The sequence below is a fragment of the Lynx rufus genome, unplaced genomic scaffold (assembly GCF_022079265.1).
Source record: "Lynx rufus isolate CCGP_SWC_20201006 ecotype Redwood Valley unplaced genomic scaffold, mLynRuf1.p SCAF_10, whole genome shotgun sequence".
NCBI classification, from domain to species: domain Eukaryota; kingdom Metazoa; phylum Chordata; class Mammalia; order Carnivora; family Felidae; genus Lynx; species Lynx rufus.
The window spans coordinates 29,438,110-29,453,178 of NW_025814824.1; the positions used below are offsets into that span (position 1 = coordinate 29,438,110).

At 46.3% G+C, this 15,069-nt stretch overlaps 1 protein-coding gene across 1 annotated transcript in view; it reads right to left on the reverse strand.

Annotated features, from left to right (window-relative positions):
* Nucleotides 1-639: 639 nt before the first annotated feature.
* The window catches only part of PTCH1 (patched 1), a 63,385-nt gene continuing 48,955 nt past the window's right edge, over nucleotides 640-15,069 (reverse strand). Inside the window, exons 19-24 of the mRNA XM_047103076.1 lie at nucleotides 14,370-14,507; nucleotides 10,485-10,627; nucleotides 7,037-7,136; nucleotides 6,231-6,485; nucleotides 4,090-4,645; nucleotides 640-3,558 (exon numbers count right to left, since the gene is read on the reverse strand). Of these exons, the coding sequence (XP_046959032.1) occupies nucleotides 4,091-4,645; nucleotides 6,231-6,485; nucleotides 7,037-7,136; nucleotides 10,485-10,627; nucleotides 14,370-14,507 (1,191 nt within the window). The 3' untranslated portion in view covers nucleotides 640-3,558; nucleotide 4,090. The remainder of the gene's footprint in view (nucleotides 3,559-4,089; nucleotides 4,646-6,230; nucleotides 6,486-7,036; nucleotides 7,137-10,484; nucleotides 10,628-14,369; nucleotides 14,508-15,069) is intronic.

Below are 15,069 nucleotides of genomic sequence, written 5' to 3' on the forward strand. Positions count from 1 at the left end.
CTGTGTCACAACTACTCAACTCTGCTACTGTAGCTGGAAAGAGGCCATAGGCAGATAATCTGTACGTCAATGGGTGTGTCTGTCTTCTAATAAATTTTTACAAAAACAGGAGGAGGCCCATGGACTGCAGTTTGCTGACCTCTCACCATGTGTAACAGTTTGGGTCTTGAGTTCTTCCCCACCGCTCTTTGCTTTCAGATCGCTATGATATTCCTGGTCTTATTTTTCTCCATGGCTCTAGTAAAGATGGGATGTAATCATATAAACATTCAGAAGAAAACATTCTAGATCAGGTTCAATCAGCCCCGTATCGTCAGCCCTCCTATTTAAGTATCGCACCTCCATTTATTTTAATAGTCATCAAATTTATCTTTATAAATGTTCCCTCTAATTATTAGGCATCACATACAAAGATGTTAAGTGATGAGGAGGGGATCCCTTTGAATGGTAATTGAGGAACTTTCTCGGTGTCAGAAAATAAAAACCTAGAACTTTTCATATATCAACAATGCCTCCATGAGGTAGAACAAGAAAGGATTCTTTAGCAATGTTACTAAGACAAATCAACAAAGTTTATGATGGCCTGACGTGCTGCCTACATAAAACACTGTAATAAAAAACATTCCATGAACAAAGACATAACCAACAAGTTATATTATTTTTTATTCATGTTAGAATTTCTATCAGTGTTTGAACATTAATATTTAGAGAGTTTGTACATTTTTGCCTTCCAAGGTTTAAAATGAGAACCACACTAGGTCACAAATGGTAACTAATACACATTTCACAATCGCATGAATATTTACTCCATCTCACTCTCTTAACACTGTTAAGCATTTTCTTTTCCTTGCTGTACTTTACAATGAAAAGCGTGCCCCACTCATGTCTCAGCAAAGTTCCAGACATCATGGATTCATCACATATAAATTCTTTAAAAATATACTTCTGTCAAAAGACTTGATGACTACTATGTACACTACAAAAATAAATTTTCATATAAATAAATTATATGGCATACTTTTATCTTTGTAATTGAAATGACACAAACCCATTTCTGCCAAAATTGGCAGACAATGAGACCCAGTTTGAATATTTATTTCCTTTAAACTCCTTACACTAAAACCTACCATGAGTCTTTAATGAAGATGTTATATACTCTGAACTATTTAACATTAGTAAGCACTCTATACAAATAAAAATTCTGTTCAAAAGTAAAACATAGCTGTAATAGTGTTTCCAATAGAAATAAAATCCCTGCATTTTTTGTTATAAACTGGCATGACAAATACTGTAGGAAAACATTCTTATGATACAAAATTATAAATATCAGCAAAGATTTAAAAAAAATTAAAACATCCAAATGAACAAACAAGACAGACAAAATAAAACTATTTTAAAGAAAGAGAGAGAGAGAGAGAGAGAGAGAGAGAGAAATTCTAGTTGCCTGCCAGCCCCCGAGTTCTCCCTTTGCCAATGTGACTACGGGAGAAAGTTCTACACTGTGCAGAAAGCAGGGCTGTGCAAACTGTCATGCGCCACACAAGCTGGGCTCAGGAAAGGAGCGAGGAGGGCATGCCACGAGCCAGAGGGAAGCAGACCTCAGAATTTTGCATCATCTCTCTCCTGAACGCAGGACGTAAGTTTTCTGAGCAGAGCTGGCTATTAGGTGGACAGACAGTGTGGCTGACAGAGGCACCAAACAGTAGACGTGGGCCCGTCGGGGCCCCTGGCACATTAACACACACACCTGGCGGCCACAGGTGGCTTACAATTAGTATCTTACAGTTTTGTGGCAAGTTTTAGGGTCTGAGGTCACTATACTGCTCGGTACTACTGGGAGCCCATTGACTTTTGACTGAGATTTTCTGTGTAAAACAGGAGGGCACAATGGAAGCTGCCATTTTTGTGCTCCTACAGTAGCTTAGTCCGGGTATCCACTGCTTCCCCGACAGTTGCTGGTCTCTGGCTAAGAGCTGAGGAGGACCAAACCTCAAAGCAAGACAACAGAATCAATACAGAAGCAAATCTTTAAAAATAATGCCTGGTTGACAGATCTGCCTCCGTATACATTCTTCAGTGGGGTGTATGCAATTAACATCTCCCTGCTCTTCGATCAATGTCACATTGAAAGAACACTAATAAGGTTGAGAGGAGGGACACAGTTTATTTAGGAAGCGTGTACTCATAATGTTAACATTAACGCACTGAGAAGGATCCTTCTGAAGCTCTCATCCTGTAGAACTTCCGACTCCATACCACCACACTGGATGCTCACTACTTATTTTTAAAGAAGATACAAAGAGATCTAGAAAGCCCCACCAACTGTGCAATTTAGGAAGAGGGGAGTTTAAATTGTAGGAACTCAAAACATCACCTCCAGGTTTATTGTGGACCCAGAATCAACAGGTTTTTCCACTCATAGCAGGATCATTGTCTCCAAAAGATTTCCAATATGCTCTTGAACGTTTGAGGGTGTGTGGGCGTGTGTGTGTGTGTGTGTGTGTGTGTGTGTGTCACGAGAGGTACAATGATGCTGCCTACTCTAGAGTAACATTCATGGCTCAGGTGAGGCTCACCACTAAGCACGTTCTAGAACTCTTTAACACCAATGAAGATGAACAGATGTTAGCTCTAAACCCTGAGGTTCCAACGTCCACCACAATGACCCACACAGCGGAGCCCATCTCCTCTGAGGCATGAACTAGGAGTGTCTGGATAGCAGCCAATGATCATAAGAGACGCCCTGTACCTGAAGCAAGTCGGGCAGAGGGATAAGGCGACATTCAGGGCTAGCTTTCCACCAGCACCAAGCAATAAAGATATCCTGACTCTTCCAGCCTAACTAGGGCGGAGCCCACGAAGGGTTACAGACAGTAAAAAGAAACAAAAAAAGAAAAAAAAATCACAGTACAGTACATCGGGAAACCACACACGTGTTCACACGCACAGCCAAACAGAATCGCATCCAACTACACCTGGAGAAGCCACCGGGGTTAACGTACTTTCTTCATATCTGCTCATTAAACAACAAAATTATCACGCATAGCGTGTTTGAAAGTTAACAGTAACATTTCATACTACCACAGGGTTGTGATATGCAAATTTAAAATATTTTAAACAGAAACCTTTACAAAATAATCCTATTTCATAAGCAATATTTGCATAGAATTATACAGGTAAATTATACAATATTTAAGCAGCAGCAACATATGCTGAAATTTAAGACTAAGTTAAGCTTGGTTGTGGCACAGAGACCAATGTACAAATCAGGAGGGGCCCCGCTGTGGCCTCCCCACCGCCCACTCGGGGGGTAGGAGTGGAGAGAGCCCAGATCGCACTACTTTACATCGGTTCCTTCGTATATTACATATGTGTACACCTCTTAAATATTTATAGAACTATTTCACAAAATAATACAGTCGGTTACAGTAACACTGAACTGCTCTCCCGGTGCGCACATCCGTATAACTCTTAGCAGTTTTCTTCAAGCAGTTCGGGGGGGGGGGGGTTGGGGGGGGCTTCCAATCTTTGGCCTCTTTGCTTCAGATTTTACTCACCCTTTGAAAGAAAAAAAAGGAAGTCAAACTAAGCAATAGGTATACGAGTCTGTATATTCAGAAAGCACAGAAGTAGGCAAACTGCTCAGTGGTATTAGAACTCAGGCTGGGGGTGCTGGGTGGAGGGCATGAGAGGCTGATCTGGGGCCTGGCGACACGGATGTCTTCACTGTGTAACCGACGCATCGAGCTGTATGTGTGGCATACATACCTGTGGTGGGGCTTTATAAAGCCTGAAAACCAGGTGAAAGGTGCAGCTGTTAGCGTCTTTGTTAACTTGCACTAACCCTCAACAGGTGAGCAGCGAGGTGAGACACCCAGTTGGGGGCTCCATGGGCTCCCCGAGGATGGCAAAGCTTGGACATGGCATCCTTGCCAGGGAGATGAGAGGTCACTGGGGCTCAGTGTGGGACATACCAATGCCCAGGGGCTCCCCAAGGATGCAGCCTAAAGAACTCCCAGGGAGCTCTGCCCTCCGTTCCCCTGGGTGCCCCTCCATTGCTGCTGAGGCCCACCCACCAGCCGCACATACCTCAGTTGGAGCTCCTGCCCCGGGGCCTCTCCTCACATTCCACGTCCTGCAGCTCTATGACTTCCACCTTGGAATCCCTCCTCTCGCACCGGACGTTAAAAGGCACGTGGGGGTCCTCAAACAGCCCGTGGTCAGTCTCAGAGTAGTCCCCGTAGCCCGGGCAGAGACCCCCTCGGGGGTTCCGACCGGACCCGGGCCCGGGGGCAGGTGGCGGGTGCACGGCAACAGTCACGGACGCCGAGGCCGTCACAGTGGTGATGGGCTGGCAGTAGCTGGGCGCAGAGCTGCCCATGGCAGTGAATGCTGGGTGCCGAGGGTTGTTAGAACGGGCTCCCCGGGGGCCCGCACGGTCCCTATTGCTAGGGCCAGAATGCCCGTCAGTAGAAATTTCAAAAGCGTCTCTGCGCGGTCTGTAGGGGGGTGGCCGTGAGCCTTCTCTGGGGGGTTCTCTCCGGGGCTGCTGGCCTGGCCGTCCTGGAGGCAGGGACTCTGAATCCAGGTGGGGCTGCTGTCGAGGGTTTGAGGGTGGGTGATGTCTCGCTTCGGGATGGACCACCTGCAGAGGGCGAGGGCAGGTTAAAACAGGCGGGGTGCTAACCCCAGGCGGGGCATCGCCCCCCGCCGCTCCCAGCCTTCCCTTCTTGGCTCCGGTTCCCGCCGGCCACCCACACACAGCTCTTCACCAAGTGCTCAGTCAGCCCCACAAATGGCTGGGAGAGGCCCCCGGGAGCCAACTGGGCCTTCCACCCACAAAAGAAAAACTTGTTCTTTTAGAACCTCCACGACGTGGCAGAGGCCTTATTTGGACCCTATGTCTAGGCTTTCTGTAGCACAGCTGGCCAGACACATACAGCTGCTGCCCATAAATGCAGGGCTGTGGTCGGAGAGCACCCGGGCTGCCCCCCTGTCGGTTTGCCACTCCACCCTGTGCCGCACAGTCAGATCCCAAGCTCGTCCTCTTTGTGAACTGCTGAGCATCTGGCTCCGGCTCGCACAAATGCAGCACGTCGGCAGGACTGCCTATACCTATGCTGTTGAGGGCGGTAGCCATTAGGAGCATATGCCTATTTGCATTTAAATTAACAACAATTCCAAATTCAGTCCCTTCGTGGCACTAGCCACATCTCAAGTGCTCAACAGCCACATGTGGTGAGTGGCTACTATACTGGCAAGCACAGAGGGAGCGTTTCCATCATCGCAAAAAGTTCCATGAGGCAGTGCTGCTCTGTCCGGTTGTTAGGAATCTGGTTTCTGGGTCTCTATACAAAGCATGGAGCAACACAGTGGCCACATCAATCAAAAGGACCGTGACCAACTTCAAAGTCGTTCAGCTTGTACCTATTTTTAGGCTCCCGCTGAACAAAACCAGATTCACACTGCAGCTCAGCAGGCATCGTCACGGGGGGTAAGAGGAGGAAAATTTAGGTTATTTGGTTGGCCTCTCTCTCTTTCATGGAAGGGCTGCTCTGGCCTGGGACTGGAATACCCATTTCCTGGAGGGACAGCAGGAGGCCCTGAGTTGGAGCAGCACGCGCCTTAGAACCTTCCTCGGGTTTTGTGTGCTGTGCTCTAGGCCTGGGGGGCTAAGGACATCCTAGGGAGCATGGCTGCGGCTCTTAGAGCCTCCGAGAAGGGGCTCCCAGGCTGCTTATGGCTGTCCTGAATTACTGAAGGCTAAGCTTCTCTGCTCCCTCCAGCTCCTTCTGGTAAAATCTTGGACATTAATAATTGAAATAATTTTGTACCAAGGGCAATTAAAGGTAACAGAAGTGAGAGGAAAAAAAAATCATTCTGTTGGCAATAAAAATACCACTACATTAAAAACAAAAAGTATTATTCTAAAATGATATACGGCTTAAAAAAAAAAAAAAAGCAAAGCATGCTTTACCTCTGGCCCTTAAACTCAAATTATACTTAGCCCAAACAAGACACATACCAATGCTTTTTGTAGCTACTGTTACTGGCCCCTGCCCTTTTCAATCTATATGAGATAGAACCACACTCAACTCATGTTTTTATAGTTGGAGTCAAAGATTGGCAATTTCATAGGATTCTACCTAACCTATACTTTATTTTTAAATCCTATCTGTCTGGGATTTGCTGCATAGAGGAGGCAGGGGCTGGCCTCTAGGGTGACTTACTGTAGAGCGGGCAAACACAGGGTTTTCTGTGGCTTCCACGATCACTTGGTGGGCAGGGCCCCTGGTGCCCTGTTGGGCCTCGTAGTGCCGAAGCTCTTCGCTGATGCCCGACACTGTCGTCTGAGAACTGTACTCTGAGTCAGAGGAATCGGACCCATTGTTTGCATGACCAGGGGGCACGGCAAACCGGACCACGCTGGGGGGCGGCTCAGGGGAAGGGGTGGGCAGTCGGTTCAGCCCATTGGCTGGAGACACCTATTGAAGGAGATTCCATGTTAAAAGTGTGATCATCCATTTACCTGCTGGTCACAGTTAAAGTGCAAAGCACAGTATTTGTTCAGGGGTCTCTGCACCCATCCCCCGACTGCCCCAGCCTCTCCTGCTATCCCCTCCCCCACTCTGCCACCTCGAGGACCATCAGGCCTGACAGCGGGAGCAAAAGAGCTGCCCTCTGCTTTTACACTTTGGAAAGGCAGGCTGTGCCCCTCTTCCTTTGATTCAAGCCCAGATATTCATCTTGAGTGGAAAATGGTTCACTGATACCGAACTACACGACTCAGGCCGCCAATCAGTTGGTTTAAAAAACCCAAACAAAACTAGTCCTGCATCTCCCAAACTATTAAATTGAAGAGGAAAAAAGCCATAGTTTTTCTATGAAAAACATTTCATAATTACTGAAATATTTTGAAAAAGTAAACAATCAGCAATGTGGGTCTGCCTAAAGATCTAAACGAACAGTGACACAAGGAAAAACAGCATTCAGGTGGCCTGGGGACTGTCCATTACAGCCCGGCATAATTACTGACCTCAGGATACGGTCCAAAGAAGGACAGCAGGACTGGAAGCAAAACCAGTCCATTGAGAACACCCAGGATTGTTAGGATTGCCAGGACAGCAAAGAAATACCTTGAAGATAAAAGGGACACAGGAACATTCACTGTGGCAAAAGTAAGAGCAGCAAGCCTTCACGTGCCCAAATATTACACAGCGCATCAAAACCCCAAATTAACAAAACCCACACAGTTTAAAAGACTGTGGTTCAGCACGACATTAGTTTTTTTTCTCTTTTTACCTTGTGACTCTCGAGGACTACATTCCACAACCCAAAGTGTTAGTTCGTGAAGGGAAGAGAGAAAAATTAGTTTGTTAATTTGCTGAAATCTCCTGGCATGTAATGTTATTTATGAATGTGTTACACAAACACAAAAATATGGAATGTGAGCTGAATGGCTGAGCAGATTGGAAGCACAAATACAATGCAGAGGGGCCCCGTCCGTGAAAACCCAGCAGAAGCAAACAAATGAAGTGAAGGGTGTAGAATTTAAACAATTTAGCTCAGGAGGAAAAGCAGCCCACTTCTGCAGGCAGCTAATCCACTGTGAAATGCTTCAGCATCTTAGAGCAGAATCTCTAATTAAGTCTCTAGCGTATCAGGTAAGGCTTTCCCTGGGCTTTCATTAATCACAACTTTCTGCCTAGAATTCTGTGAGTTCCAGTTTTACCAAACAGCTCCAATTGCAACCTTTTTAGAACACAAGAACCAGCTTTCTGCAGAGAAAACGCTGCCCATTCTGTGTGGGGGAGGGCGGTCCACAATGAGGGGGCTGCTCTGCGGGCCAAGCTTTTGTTGAACAATTTAGCATCTCTGAATACTCTTGTTTTGCGTCAGCCAATTCAAACATAAAGGCTGCAGCACCATGAAGAAGGGGAGAGTGCGCAAGTGGCCCTGCTTTCCCACCATTGAGGGCTAAGGTCTGGGATCCTTCATGAATACCAAGGTAAACCTGTCAGCCCGGGAGAGCTGCTGGAGGACACTCCACACAGCTGGAGGGAGTGGGCTCCACGCAAACGTGCATTTCTGGAACTGAGTGTAGGGCGATTTTGCTGCAAGGAGGGGCTGCGGTGGGGGGCGGAGAGCTCAGGATGTTCTGGGAAGAGGGAGGGCAAGATATCTATCTGTTAAGGGTCCTCTTGATCATAAAACAGAACAGGCACCAAACTTTGCCATGACTATATATGTTTCGACATTAGATGAAAGGAGAGAGATTCCCTATAAAAACACAAATACCTTGCAGCTATTGTAAACACTAGAAACTTCTGAACTGCATTAGTAAAAACCAAGCCGCCAATGTCTTGCTCTAATGTAAACTGCTGGAACTTTAGGCTGAAGCATATATCAGCAGCAGGCATTAAGACATTTGCATCCCATCCATCTAACTGTAGAATAAACAGACCAATTAGATTTCTGACGGCTTAGCGTATACAATGTCTGCTCATTTAGTTGACCTCAGTGAGGGCTTTATCAGGTTAATCCATCCAGTTCTAGAAAATGGGAAGCCCTTTTAAGTGCTTGAAACAAGAACCCTGATATCTCTGGGAGAGAACAGGAAGCTATGGGTTGGATGAGAGCTGGGATTCTGCCCTCCATCGTGGTTCCCAGCTGGTTGCTCTAATTCTGGCTACGTTTCCCCTCTGTGTCTCACTTAGTGTCCCCACAGGGCTGAGTTAGATTCTCTGAGACCCCATCACACTCAGTGTTTCCCATGGTTCTGAAATGCCATGAACTCTCTCTCCCCCCAGAGACTGTAAGCTACACGGAGGCCGTTGGGGTCCACATTATTCGTTGTGTAAAATGGCACTGAGGTGCTTGTAACTGCATTGTGTCGAGTGAGGAAAAACACAGAAGAAACTCTGCTTGACACAGGGGTTTTATACCATAAAGAAACATCTACTAATGCCTGAATATGTGTGTGCTAAGGAAATAAAGGAAAAGCCAAAGTGAAGTTAAGAGCTGAAAATAAAACTCAGGCCAAAACCTTGATCTAATTTAGGCATACATCTATCTACCTGGTATTGGCAAACAAGAATGTACTAATTGGCTTGTTAGGTGATTAACAGTGTGTGCAGAGAAGACTGGCAGCCTGGGTTATCACCTGGGAGCTGGCTGGAAATGCCAATCCCACTCTACACGCTCCCTGCACCCAGTGCAATCCGACCTGCATTTGCAGAGAGCCTTGGATGATTCATAAGCACTCTGTGGTGTGAGAAGTACTGGTCCACGATGCAAGAGCTATTTTACCTCTTCATTTACCCTGTACTAAACTACACACAGTAAACTCCGGCACTCCTTCAAGGAAGGCTAACTCTCTGTTGCCGAACTGCCCAACGGGTTATGGAGTATGCCACAGACCAATGGATAGATCTTTTTTCTGTAATAAGGGAACTTGGGCTGAAACTTTAAACCCTCTTCTTTTTACTTGAAAATCGAAGACCTATTACAGGCATGCACACCAAGAAAGCCTTTTTCTATTCTCTCTCCAGATTATTTGAAGCATCCCAAACAATGCAGTCATGTCTCATATTTGGTTCTGCTTTACCACGGTTCTAATTCTGGCCTTTCACTTATTGATGATTCTGGCCTTGTCCCTCCACAGAGCAGCACTGTCACATCCAAGAGTAAGCTACTTTACGATGCTGTGGAGGCTCTTCAGACAAGAAAATGGTCTTTCCCTGCAGTTGTCAAGTTTTTTTCAGAAGGAAACCTTGGCTCTCCTTTTCTACCTCACAAACTCGCATTCTTCATAAATCTACCAGAAACTGCCTGCCTTGGGTTCCAAGGAGAAGTATCCAAACTAGGCCTGGATTTCAAACACATGGCACCACAGTCACATACCCAAGACTCCCTAAATCTTAGTGAGAACTTGAATGTGAAATCTGGGCATGCCACCTTTGCTTCCTGAAGGAATAAAATGTAGGTGACAATTTCAGGTATTTTTAAGTTTTCTATAGTTTCGGAAGAGAAGTCAAGGTCAAAATTGGGCAGTTGAGGGGAACCCAGGTCAACGCCAGGGTGCTGGGTGGCCCTCTGGTTTCAAGCTGTGGAGCTGTCTTTGCTGCTGGCCACAGACTCTCCGTCTCTTCTCCCCAAGATGTTCCCTAAAAGGCCTCTAAAAAAGACCTTTTCCTTATACCTCTCAGCATATCTCTGAGTTAATAAACGCAAGAGAAAGTGGAGTCACAGACTGTGGTAATCATTTCACAATGTACTGGTTGGCATATCAAAACATCATGCTGTATACCTTAGACACTACGATTCTGATTTGTCAGTTATACCTCCATCAGTCTAGGGGGAAGGAGAGTAGAGTCACAATGAAGACATGCTGCTGTCTACCGGACACACAAGGAAGTAAGCAACAGAGATCCTAACAGTGGTAACAATTCTTAAAAATAAGGATTCTCTCCCCTTCTGCTTACCTGACAATGAAATCAAACTCAGATCCTGCCAGCATGAGCACTCCCAGCAGAGTGGAGACAGCGCCGTCCAGGACAGGTGCAAACATGTGCTCCAGGGCAAGCACGGCCCTGCGGTTCTTATCACCAATGGCTGTTAGGAAGGCCTGTGCAAGGAGAAGACGTGGGGTGAGCAGATGCCCGGACTGGGCCTGGTCCATGGTCAGCTTGGTCCAACATGCTACATACAAGCTGTTTTAATTGGTCTGTATGGACCTGTACGGACCTCCTCACAGCTTCCCATTTAGCTCCTGGGCTATTTAATCCGGGCTGCTCAGGTACCTAAATCTAGGCTTACGCTAAAATGACCTGTTCATGATATTGCATCATATTTGATATTGACGCAAATCTTGAACAACGACAAAAAAAGACAGAAAGCATATTTACTTTAAATTAAAAACCAAACCAAAACTATACAAAAAGGAGCAAAATGTCCCTTTATTCACTGCTACTCCCCTTGGTTCCCACCCCCCCCAACCTGAATGAGCACACAGCATTCACATGGGAGAGCTGTGGTGTGAGAATGACAGCATTCTTTCTGATTTTGTGGCAGGTCAAGATCTTACTTCTGAGTAGGCTTAGTTGAGGGTTGCATGCAACTGGGTGCTAAGTACATATTTCCTCGTGGATGACGTGGCATTTCTGTTGCTGTGTTCTCTAAACACCTTGGAAGTATCACAAGAAAAATACAGGACTTGAAATTCAAGCCAATTTTGGGGCGCCTGTGTGGCTCAGTCGGTTGAGCATCTGACTTCAACTCAGGTCATGATCTCGCGGTTCGTGGGTTTGAGCCCCGTGTCGGGCTCTGTGCTGACAGCTCAGAGCCTGGAGCCTTCTTCAAGTTCTGTGTCTCCCTCTCTCTCTCTGCCCCTCACCCACTCATACTCTCTCTCTCTCTCTCAAAAATGAATAAACGTTAAAAAAATAAAAAAATAAAAAAGAAATTCAAGCTTATTTTAACTCCATGTGGTTATATCCCCACCTCCTTTACCTTCCTAAAGCTCTGCTAGGTCAAGAATGCTGTTGACACCAATTAGACTATTGGCTTGACAGTGTGACCCAGGACCATTTTAACGTGAGTCAGTTACTGTTATACCCTGCCTGGCCTTTCAGCGGGGCCCCAACAGAGAGGACTGAGGCTGGCACAAGTCCTTTCTTTGCCTGAAAGTTAAGGGCTGCCCTGGGACATGCTGAGATGAGACAGCTCGGGCACACTGCAGGTCACAGCCCCTTAAAAATCAAGGTCTAGGGGCGCCTGGGTGGCTCAGTTGATTAAGCGTCCGACTTCAGCTCAGGTCACGATCTCGCAGTCCGTGAGTTCGAGCCCCGCGTCGGGCTCTGTGCTGACGGCTCAGAGCCTGGAGCCGGCTTCCGATTCTGTGTCTCCCTCTCTCTCTGCCCCTCCCCCGTTCATGCTCTGTCTCTCTCTGTCTCAAAAATAAATACACGTTAAAAAAAATAAAAAAAATAAATCAAGGTCTATAACACACTGGGGGGCATTCCCATCCCTTGGGTAGCCTGTGGAAGAACACTAAGGTTGTTCTTCTGAGCAGATGGAGAAAGAAACGTTTACAAAAATGTGCTATGAGTGTCCATACTTTCTCTAAAGTGTATCTGCTCTTTCAGAGTGGGGCTGACTTTAGGGTCAACACAATTACCTTTCTTCTTTTGGGAGAAAAGCAACAAGATGGTTTGGAACCATGTTATTTTGTGCCATACTTGGGCCATGAGGCCACAGGGGTCAAGCAGGGTTTTATCATCTCACGTACAACTTAGGCTGTGGGAATAGCTAACTGACAGGAACCACTGATTCCCTGAAGAGTGCTCCTCACCAACCTTATTCCATCATTTTACACACCTTGGAAGAGCAGTAACTGCCTGCTTTAAATAGATCTTCACATACAGGATCAGGTAGGAACACCATATCCTGAGTGTAGAGAGTGTCTCAATGAAAGTGTGGGCTACCAGCACTGAGCGGGGGGTTACTGCTCGCAAAGCTGAGTTGGCTCTTGAGAGTCCTTAAATTCTTGGAATTAAACCTATACAACTGGTAGAAGCATTCCTCAATTGCTTACCCAGCACCGGTATGGACATTTATGTTCACACTACCTCACGTGTGAGGCCCAGGGTGCCACAACAGTTTGAAGGCTGCAGTTTTCATTTTTACTGTAACAACCTGTTCTAGAATGCTCTTATTTGCATTGCTAGCTACCAAAGTTTTTTTAAAAAGGTGATTTTCATTCACATCAGAATAAAATGACTGGTGGATTCTTAACTCTCAAGGTTTTCTCCTTTTTGAAGAAATGATACTAAGAATTATTTACATTCTAAGCTCTAGGTTAGTGGGCTCTTCTTTTTAAAAAAAATCCCCTCTCAGGGGTGCCTGGGTGGCTCAGTCTGTTAAGCATCGGACTTCAGCTCAGGTCATGATCTCATGGTTTGTGGGTTCGAGCCCTGTGTCAGGCTCTGTGCTAACAGCTCAGAGCCTGGAGCCTGCTTCCGATTCTGTGTCTCCCTCTCTCTCTCTGCCCCTTCCCTGTTCATTCTCTGTCACTGTCTCTCTCTCTCTCAAAAATAAATAAATAAACATTACATAAAAAAAAATACCCTCTCCCTCCTCTCAGATCAATGGAGGAAAAAAATTTGGGTAGGCTCCAAATTTAGAGAATATTGCTTCTGTATTATCAGCTGTTCCTTATACACTGAGGAAAAACAGGACAACCTCAACAAAACATTTTTTTTGAAACACAAAAGTTTACAGTCTCCAAAGTGCATAAAAATGGCCCTGAAAGACTCCTGTGGAGAAACTAAGAAGGTACAAGACACAGCATATGTGCAGATGTGCACACATATACGCATGCATATGCCACGTGTTGAGCCCAAAGAAAATCAATGCTAGTGACTGAGAAAGCAAGGCCAAAAGGACTTTGACCCAAGCTCAATGCTAGATTTCCTAGGTAGGGCATTCCAAACATGAGTATTTACTCAGTCAGCAACTATTTATCGAGCACCTATCAATAACCCCAAGGATGAGGGTGTAATAAGTGCGAGTGTGCACAGAACTCACACACTGCTAGGAGGCTTTTGAACCATTTTCTGAGAAATATACACAATTGGTTTGCCTCTTGGATTAAAGACCCTGACGTTTAACTTCCTCCAACAAACCATTCACGGGACTAGGCACAGAATGAGAGAGTGGGGAGAAATGCCATTGAGAACAACCCCAGTTCTCTTACTTTCTGCTTTCATGAATTTGGAGGCCGGGAGGTTGAAGGAACTGGGTGGGCTTAGCTGGGAGAAGGAGTTCCTCTGCCTTATCGGCCCCAGGGTATCTCCTTGGCTGCTGACCTGCCTCACCCTCAGTCATACCATCCCTGCCAGGCCTATGAGTGTGGTCTCACTTTACCCATGTATATTCGTGTGTGTGTGCGTGCGTGCGCGCACACACGCACACGCACACACGCACACACACACACACACACACACACACACACACACTCAGAGCATGGAACTTAGGAACCAAGGTGACAACTTATGGACCTGACACTAAGGGCACCAAATAAGCAGAATCCTTCCTGGCCCACGCTGACCTGGCCCAGTATTCTTTCACCTTCCGTGCCCTTCTCCTTAGTGGGCCTCCCTCCTTCCCAGTGGGGAAGGACACCGCCTAGATTTCAGCCTGTCCCAGCACAGGACTGCCTGTGCTCTGAGCCTCTTCACTAGGACATGTCATTATGTGTGTTCCTTGACACTGGAGAAAATGGAAAGGTTTCCAACTTGGGAGACTACGAGAGCGAGAGGAAACACGCTGCCTCTTCATAAAGTTCTCAGTGAAGAGGTCCACCATACCAGAGCAACGTGAACGGTGAACTCCACTCCGATGCCCACGGAAGCGATCAGGATGACCACAGGCACAGCACTCAGCTTGATTCCAATGAGGCCCATCATTCCAAAGAGCTCGACCGTCATCAAAGCCAGGACCGTCACCTTCAGGAAGATGCACAGCATGAGTGGATGGGCACACACACACACTGGAGGTGCTGAAGACAAAGGAGGGAGGGGCCCGCTGCAGGTGGGGCATGGACAAACACCCGGGACCCAGACAGAAGGCAGGTGCTGACTTGCTTTAACTTGGACACCTGCCTTTACTTTCTAATTCACCGTGTCCCTGCTGACAAGGGAGATTTTGGGACAGTTTTGGGACAGCTGCTTTGGGACATCAGCTTGTACAAGGAGTACATAGAGGCAATGCTTAGTATTCTACCATGAATTGTTTTCCAACACACCTGCTCTAGAAAGCGAAAAAAAATGACAATTATTCCATTTGAGGCATATAAGAATTACACAAACATGGACTCGTCACTAGCTACAAATCTAATACAGTTTAAAACAAGGTATTTCCTTCTGTTTTGATCTTAATCATCAGAAAGTGTCCTTCCAAACTTACAACAGAGTTGAAACGTTAGTGTTTTGGGTTTCTGTACCCTGCATCCTAAAGAAAGCAGACAGGACGGGTGAATAAAAGTTCTTTTACGCAAAGGCAGTCTTG